At 42.4% G+C, this 8,984-nt stretch overlaps 2 protein-coding genes across 3 annotated transcripts in view; one reads left to right on the plus strand and one right to left on the minus strand.

Annotated features, from left to right (window-relative positions):
* The window catches only part of vsnl1a (visinin-like 1a), a 33,355-nt gene extending 31,650 nt beyond the window's left edge, over positions 1-1,705 (minus strand). The window contains exon 1 of one of the 2 annotated variants that reach the window (XM_016680121.1): positions 1,437-1,705. The gene's annotated coding sequence lies outside the window, so the exon portion shown is untranslated. The remainder of the gene's footprint in view (positions 1-1,436) is intronic. The other variant, XM_016680120.1, reaches the window with a different exon arrangement.
* A 160-nt stretch (positions 1,706-1,865) lies between these two features.
* On the plus strand, positions 1,866-8,549 carry LOC107838261 (uncharacterized). Its single transcript, XM_016680119.1, has 4 exons — positions 1,866-2,093; positions 3,599-6,021; positions 7,620-7,769; positions 8,128-8,549. Exons 2-4 carry the CDS (start codon positions 3,618-3,620, stop codon positions 8,223-8,225), a joined length of 2,652 nt encoding a protein of 883 aa, XP_016535605.1. The 5' UTR covers positions 1,866-2,093; positions 3,599-3,617; the 3' UTR covers positions 8,226-8,549.
* Positions 8,550-8,984: the final 435 nt, after the last annotated feature.

Here is an 8,984-nt window from a genome sequence, read left to right on the forward strand (position 1 = left end):
GTTTTCTGATGCATTCTCACTACTGGGTATGCGCAGTGGAATAAAGAGTGATGCAAAAGTAATCGGGAGATAGGCGGGAGAGAGGCAGTGAAGGTGGGGATGGGTGTGATCCGAGAGAAATGCAGAGGCATGACGCTCCTGTTGAATAACAGAGAACACACCCCGGCCCGGGCGTCTGTTGTCTCGATCTATGCGTTTGTGATGTTCTGCGCCACTTACTCACAAGTGCCACAGGAAAGAGACGAAGGAAACAAACACAGAACCAGCTGGTGCATCATCAGCAAATGCCAGTGCGCCCGCTTCAGGACGAGACCTGAGTATGGGGCCGGGCCGAAGGGGATGGGGATGGGGATGGTGGGGGGGAAGCTGGAGTGACGAGGTGCACCGGTTCACTTTGCAGCACTTTGCAGTTGCCGATCACACTCCGCACTGACTCTAAACCTGAGTCACTGGAGGGTTCAGGTCCTTTTGAACCCTTTTTGGAGGGAAAGCAGATGGGACGAATAAGGTGACAGGTGCAAGACTGACGATGACATATCTGCACTGTAAAAGAGGGGAGGCTTTACAGCCAGCAGAGCGGCCCCTGAGCTGGGGCAATGGGCCATTACATAACACCACCCCATTTCCCATCATTTGCCAACAGGACCTGACCTTGAGAGGAGGGCAGAGTGCTGGCATAGAGAGAGAGAGATAGAGAGAGAGAGAGAGAGAGAGAGAGAGAGAGAGAGAGAGAGATCCAACATCAGATGTCAACGAACCAGTCTGAGGTTTTACTCCAAGCAAATTTGATAGGCTATAATATCCTGAAGGCCTTTTTGTCTGGAAATGTAGCTTCCTACTGAGGGTGGGTTAAGGAGACACCCCCTACCCTCCACTCCCATGCCTCTCCATCTCTGTCTCTCTGTGTTGCTCTTTCACACACACACTATTGCAACATCAGTGACAAACCAACTCCACAAGCACACATCACACCCCATCCAGTGCCATGTCACGCCAAGCCACCCCACGCAAGTACCAATTATAAACCGAGAGAATCCACACATCTTTAAGCACCTCTATGCTTATTACCTGTTCACTTTGGATGCTGATTCAAAAATACTCCAGTGCGCATGTGTGTGTGTGTGTGTGTGTGTGTGTGTGTGTGTGTGTGCGCGCGCACGCGTGGGCTGCAAGAGTAAAGCAAACAAGACGTGTCATGCTTATTTGATGTCTGCAAGAAAAATATCGTCCAGATTTAATCCCGCAGGTATAATATGGCGGTTTTATTGATAAAACGTGGATGCGTGCTTATTTGCAATTATGTGCTCAATAAATCAATGAATCACTCAGGAAATTAGAAAGGATGACGCACCGCGTTGCATCATGTCAGCATACATCAAGCACTCAAGAGAATAATTTGAGGAGAAAAATGCGAGAAACGCAAAGCGCTCATTTTCTTACCTTGTGAGAGTGTGAAGTCAACGAGAGAAGTCCGGCGGTCTGGTGTCTGGAGTGGTTTCAAAAACCCTCCGAGGACGAGGGGGGTGGGGGGAAAGAAACAAAACAAGCACCTCAGTCGTATGAAATGCTCCTACCGCGAAACAAGAGGCTCACGGCTTTAATGTCTGCTTCTTTTTTCCAATATTGCTATTTGTTCCACTGTTTGGAGGAGGAGAGTCAGAAAGTACGGGGTGCAGATCCACAGAAAGATGCTGCTGAACACGAAGTGCTGCTGATGCACAGAGAGGAGGAGACAGACGCTCAGCGTGTGTGTGTGTGTGTGTGTATGCGTGTGTGTGTGTGTTATCAGCCTGATAGGCTCCGCACACAGCGGGAAACAGGCTGTCAACAACACTGGACAAGAACTAACAATGAACTCGCCCTTTCTCTACTCCACATAAGCATATCTTCTTAACCGACAAGCTCTGCTTGTATTAGAATCGGGGTCAAAGTAATGGCGGACGAGCAGCGCCTAATTAGGCCGCTTATTATTCAGTAGTTGTTTCGTTAGCAGCCGCAACAGTTTCCCGCCACTGACAGCAAAGCACAGAAAAAAACGTTAGCCAGGAAGCTAACTGGGGGTTAGCGACAAGATTAAACTGCTCATTTAGTAGGTGAGTCATTTGAGCTGTCTAACTGCCGAGTAAAGGGTATAAAATCATTACTACTTTAAATGTAAACTAATATCACAGCCATTTATTTTAAAAATTATTTAGGTTAGCATGAAGCCAGAGTTTCCTTACAAATTTTGCTAAAATTGATAGCGAATTTTAAAAATGTTATCATTTTGCTCTTAAAAATCATGAATGGATTAGATTTATGCAGCGCTTTTCTATATACTTTATTGATCCCAAGGGGAAAATAAATCAAAATAAAAACGTATAGAAAAGTATACCTATCATAGTGCGAAAAACAGTATTCTGTCTATTCCAGGATTTTAACAAAGGATATTGATGTGTCTATATAAAAAAAATGTCTAAATGATACATATGAAACATGTCAAACCCAAAAATCTTAACAGGATGTTGTCTTTTTTTATTTTTATTTTTTACCATGACTGTATACTATGTGATCAAAGATAAGTTTAAAAATTAGAAATAACCTTTGAAAGCAGATGTCTGAAGTCAAGTTACCATAATTCCATTCAAAATCACTGGTGGTGCAATTGTTGCTGTCAACACTTTCTACTACCACCATTGGTCAATACATTTATCATTAAGGTTGGAGTAAACAGGGACAGAGATCCCGTCAGTTCACCTCAGTTTTTTAACAGGATTTTATCATTTCGGTCTGAAATGATATGTATACATTTCCTATACATGGAAAATGTATACCATTTCCTGTGAAATGATATACATTTCATAGGAAGCAACAAGTATTTTTTCAGTATCATGTTTTTTTCTTTTTTGACTTGTGTAAGGAAAAGTTAAAAATGACAGAAAAATACATTTTTATTATTATAAGTAATTAAAAATTACTTAGGATATTTTTTATGCCTGGTTTAAATTTTTATTGGATTCCCCAATATATATTGCATTACTTTATAATCCAATATATTGAGAGCTTTATCATGTATTTAAAAATATTGATTTATTCATTTGATATATTTATTTTCAATTTATTCAGATAATTAAACATAGCATTGTATTTTAAAAAAAAAAAAAACGTATTAATATGACTGATTTGTGTCACTGTAAGGCTTCTGTAGAAGGAAAACTACCCAAAAAGTGGGAGGGAGGAAAAAGGAGATGGAAGGTAATATCATTTATGTCTTTAAATGATGGCCATCAGTTATTTTACTGCTGGTTATAGACTAACTTGTAAGATTATCTCGTCCCTGGTTCAGGCAAGGCTGTGAGGTGGCGTGGTTATTGATGGTTAACTGATAAAATGCACACAATAAAACAAAGAGATTCTTAGAATAACTTTGACATCTGATAAGTTAACAAATGTGCTAGATATACAAGTTCAAAGTAAAAGAAGGATCTTTAATAAATTTAAGTTTAGGCTCTTTTCCTAAAAAAAGAACGTTTTCCTGTACTTTCATTAACAGAAAATAATCATGCGTTGCTGCTCTGAAAGGTAGTGTTAATGCTGCTTATCTGTTTGTTTTTTTTAGGTATTCTTACAGGAAGAAAATGGAAACAATCCCCCTTGAGGAAATCAGTCCTCAAACAGAGCCCACTTCCCCGCCCTCCCCAAAACGAGCAAGGACAGACTGCGCTGCGACAGAAGACCTCCACGGGAACAGCAGGTTCAACTCTTCACAGCTTCAGACGTCTCAGGATGCGATTAGCACCTTATCGACAAATAACCTCCAGGAGACCAACGGCCTGATAATAGCAAAGAGTGGGCAGTATCATGATGAAAACCTCATAGGCCTTCCTTCAGATCTTACTCCTGCTACTCATGTGACTTCAGAGTCAAATGAGGTGTGCGTGAGTGTTGAGAGAGAGGAGAAGTCTTTTGTTACCGAAACAGACGAGCGAAGTCCCGCCAGCAACAGCACACCCAGTCTTCCCGTCTGTAAACAGCTGGAGAAGTTGCTCAAGGATGAAAATCCTGCCGTCTGTCTTCAGAATGACGGGAATGATGGGAATCTTGGGACTTGGGCTCAAACTCAACCCAGTCTCGTCCAGGCAGTTACCTTCTGTTCACATCAGGCGGCTGACACAGATTTCTGTCATGCTTTCAGCCAACTGGCGGATGCTGCAGAGGGTGATCTGAAGAGAGAGGAGGCACCTCTGAGGAGTCCCACATCCTCCTCCCAAGATGCTCTCCTGCTCTGCTCAAATGTTGAAGCAGATCATTCTCAGAAATCTGACCATCAGATTCCTGAAAATGTCTCCGACATAGAAACAAAAGGTCAAGGGAGCAAAATGTTTGTCAATTCTTCTGAGGGATTGATTCCTTGCTGTGAGTTTGAGTCAGGCACAACCACATCAGCTGAAAATGTGAGTTTTCAGGAGCACAACTATGTAGTAGAGGCAGAGATTCCAGCAGCTGTTAGAATCAGTCAAGAGGCTGCCAAAGGAGATAATGAGGCTGGCGCATTCTGTGTAATTGACCCTGTAATCTGGAGTGAAATTGATGAGGAGGTTGAACGACTGCTCTGTAACTCAGACGGCGCTGCAGGTGGAGAATTATCTCCGTTAGTTGAGGTCTGCAACATTGAAGCAACTTCTCCACCTTGTTCTGAAGCCAGAACGTCACTGGATTCAGTTCCAGACCAGACGGAGCAGCTTCAGAGAGATGGAAATAAGATTAGCACAAACAGCTCGATGCAAGACCAGACCGACAATGAGGGCAAATCTAGTCCTGCATTTGCAGAAGATGATGGAACTGGAGAGATCTGCGATACGGCGAGAAGTCAGCTGAAAGTTGCTGTCAGCCCTGACCACATGGAGATGCCTGAGCTGGAATACTCGCGCGGCAAAACTGACGAAGTGGAAGAGATTGCTGGGTTCATACAAAGTCATTCTCCAAAAGAAACAGAAACCTACAAATTGAGGAATTTAGAATCGGAGTGGCAAAATAAACAAGGAGATTGCAACAGTAACCAGAAAGAAGGAGAAACACAAAAACATGGCAGCAATCTCAAAAGTATTGACAACGAACAAGAAAATGAGCTCGGTGAAGCTTTTGGGGCCAATATTTGCGTAACCTATGTGACGACTGAAGGCAAGGAACAAAATCAGAAGGTAAAAGTTGGCGGAGAAATAAACATAGACGAGCAGGGGACTGGGGAGTGCATGCAGAAGCAAAGTGAGTTCGAAGACGACATTAGGGAAGAGTCCCCCATTCAAGATGTTAGTGAATGGGCAGAGAACAGGTTGAGTTTTTATAATGGAGAAGATCCAGAACAAAGTCTAGGTAGCTTCACTCACGATGTGTCCACGCTCCGCACCGTTCCTCCTACGACTGATGCGGTGGTTCCGTGCCCATCTCAAAATGCTCTCCATGGCGTCAGATATTTTTCATCGGCCTTCACTCCCGGCAAGGATGCGCTCGGCAGGTTTGACACGTTTGAAAAGATCAAACTCTTTCCAGATGACGATGATGGTGCCACAGAGCTCCTGAACACACCCCAGGAAGAACAAGAACACCACGTGCACGTGGCAGAGAGCGAGATCAATGAGAAGACACTTGAAGATAAGAAAGAGAACACAGAGAACGGATTTGTCTCCAGTGTTTCCAGTTCTAATGAAGTCCCAAACTTCACCCCATTCCTAGATAAAGAGCCGAACAGCCGATCAACCAATGATTCCTCTCACTGCTCACATGATGAGTTGAACCCACAGTCAGCGTCTTCTGCTGTTCCTACCGACTCTGATGGGCCCTCTTGTGATCTAAGCACCAACTTTGACTTTGAAATGGAGGAACAGTTCGGTAGGGTTTTACAGGAGCTCAACTTGTTCTTTGATATCAGTAGAAACGAATTCACAAGGCCGCCCTCGCCTGATTTACCCGAGCCCTCAGTGGACCACTCTACCAAAGTCCTGAGTAGCCCTGAACTGAAATGCTACGCTCACACGTCAACAGGTAACTGTGTTGAAAGATCAGTGATTTTGTGGTTTTCTTGTTACTATTTTATTGAATATGTTTGTACATTGCACCATTCCTTGCATTCCCTTGGATCTTTTTAAGATATTTTACTGGGATTTTAGACAGTAGACCAACACAGGCAACAGGGAAGCTGGTCATAGATTATGGGAAGTTGGGTAGAGCTAAATCTTGGACAATCCTGGAATAAAGCCTGGGTAACACTTTATTTGAAGGGGTGTGCATGAGACTGACATATGCATAAGGTTGACATATGCATGTTTGTGACATGTTATGTAAACATGAAATAACACCTGTTATGAACATGAAGGAATCTTCATGATTGTGACTAAATAATGCAAAGTTGCATAAAAGCCAAAGCCTGTTTCAGGTCGCAAAAGTCATAAGCCTGGAGCAGAAGTTGCTCTTCCAACAGAACAGCCAGATTTCAATGTTTCATAGATCACAGCATGTAGAGTGGACTGGAATCAGTGGCGAGACTTTAAATTGGATGTTCATGGACTCTCTCCATCCAGCCTGAATGAGTTTGAGGTATTTTGCTAAGAAAAATGGCCAAAAGTCTTAGGGTGTATTCACACTGGCCCTGTTTGGGCAGCTTTAATGAAACTCTAGCTGCCTAAAAAGTCCAGTTCATTTGGGGAGGTGTGAATGCGCAATTGAACTTTAATGCAAACCAAAAAAGCGAACTCTGGTCTGCCTAAAAACCTAGTCCAGTGCTAGCGGGATAAATGGCACATGATATTTTACCAAAGATAAAAGCAAAAACATACAACTGCTAAAATCTGACAGCACTCTATGTTTTTTTTACACTTAATGAATAAGAAAGTTGCCCTCAGTGTCTTTTTCTGAGGTTTTTGTGTCGTTTCCTTCGGTGGTTGTTGGTGCAGCGCCACCACAGGTGAGGAAGGGGACAGGTTTTTCAAAGTGTTTGGTCAGTTTGACTCAGTGCAGTGAGAGCGAACAGCGAAGTGTCAGGTATGAAAACACCCTCAGTCTTCAGGTGTGCAAAGCTGGTAGAGATTTGCTCCAAAACACTGAGCTCCACATGGTGTTTCTATAAAGTATTGACTCATAGGGTTGAACACAAACGCACACTTGTCGGATTCTTGTTTGTTTTCTTTCCACTTTACATTTATTCACCACATTGGTCTCATAAAATCCCAATAAAACATTTAAAGTTTGTCGTTATGACATGGCTTATGTGATTAGGTTCAATGTGATATGAATACTTTCACCAGGTTAGATGGTATTTTAATATCTATACGAAGAACACTCATGCATCTATAGCTATTCCCCCATCAGATATAATGTGGTAATATTCAAACTCTTGAGGTATAAAGAGAAACAATAATATCTGCTGTTCTTGGTCTCAGTGGTAAAACAAACCAGAGACTGGTGTGTGTAATATATCATATGCCAGAAACAGGCGAGGAAGGAGAGTGCAAAGGATCAAGATTCGTGTAGAAAGGGTAAATAATATGTAAACCATCTGAGCCATGGAATAACATTTAGATTCAGCCATACAGTGATTATTTATTGGACTCCAGAGAGGTCAGTTGTCTCGTGTCCATTTTTAGATAAAGCTGTTGAAGACCACGGCCTGTTGATGTGTGGACTTGATCCAGCCGTCTCCTGTCCGGTTATCAGGAGTGATGGCGAACAGGAAGTACCTCTCAACAGAAACCTGGAGCAGGAACCATCGATGGACACCACAGAGAAGAGCAAAGGTTAGATCTAAACGTACACGTGAGTTTTCTGACTCATATGTACAAAATTTATAAAAACTGAAAATTTCCCTTGCAGATACTGCTTGTAATATATCTTTCCACCATCCATCCATCCATCCATCCATCCATCCATCCATCCATCCATCCATCCATCCATCCATCCATCCATCCATCCATCGCCTGATTTTAACAGATTATATTTGTAGACCCTGACAGCTGTAGAAATATCCATCATTGTTTCATAGAGGTCTTTTACTCTATACTAAAAGGCTCAAAATCACTGAAAACTCTGTAAATTTTGAAAAGTGTCAGAATGTAAGCTTTGACCAGTCCTGACTTGTGATCATGTTGTTTTCAGAGTCCCAAGAGGCGGAGCAGAAAGTTAAAGTTTGGTCTCCATCCTTCATGCGTCTGCCTGACTTGGAGCAGCTGAGCCACAGTGAGTTTCATTTTTAAGCTGTGACTCATGCCTTTTATATATTTGCCAAATCCAGGATGGCTTATCACAGGAGGTGTGGGAGATTTTCACATCAGAGAGAAAAGTTGTCAAAATGAAATTGGCAGGTGTAGAAAAATATCACATCTTCATTACAAATAGCCTGGTGCAAATGAGGTGCATCAAACCCTGTTGAAACAACATAGATTAAGGTTTTATACATGAAAATCCCCATTAACAGCAGTAGAAACAAATCCTCTTCTTCATTACCAGTCTGATGGCATCTGCTCAAAGTAAAGCTGTCTTTAAATATTTAAAATCTTCAAAGTGAAGTTTTAAAATCTTTTCAAATCGAATGCAGTATTTACACTGTATAACAAAATGTTCCAACAAACACAGCTCTTTAGGTCCATTCACAGCAACCCTTTGTAGTCCGCTTTAATCCAACTCCAGTCCGTTTGCCTACACCAAAAACGTCAGGCGTGTCTGGTTTACATTCAAAGTCTATGTGGAGGAGTTTGACGCGTCAAGAGCGTCCAACGGAAAACAACAGCTCATCGCGCCTCCATATAGACTTTGAACATTAACCAGATGCGCAAAACACCAGGTGTAGAGCAAAATGTCAACCGTCTGCATTCAAAGTGCACACACGTCGAACTCAAAGCATCGGACGCGTTTTTGAAGCATGTAACACTTTTGGTGTGAACGCACCATAACTCTGGTGCACCTAAAAGCTTAGGACAGTTCAGTTAAAGTCAATTGTGGCGCGGTTTTAATGC

Source organism: Poecilia formosa, unplaced genomic scaffold, assembly GCF_000485575.1.
Source record: "Poecilia formosa unplaced genomic scaffold, Poecilia_formosa-5.1.2 Scaffold233, whole genome shotgun sequence".
NCBI lineage: Eukaryota > Metazoa > Chordata > Actinopteri > Cyprinodontiformes > Poeciliidae > Poecilia > Poecilia formosa.

Excerpts from the sequence above, each read along its gene's own strand:
- LOC107838261 (XM_016680119.1), top strand. The coding sequence starts at position 3,618 with ATGGAAACAATCCCCCTTGAGGAAATCAGTCCTCAAACAGAGCCCACT. Across the intron at positions 6,022-7,619 it reads CTACGCTCACACGTCAACAG|ATAAAGCTGTTGAAGACCAC; the intron begins GTAACTGTGTTG and ends GTCCATTTTTAG. Across the intron at positions 7,770-8,127 it reads CACCACAGAGAAGAGCAAAG|AGTCCCAAGAGGCGGAGCAG; the intron begins GTTAGATCTAAA and ends TGTTGTTTTCAG.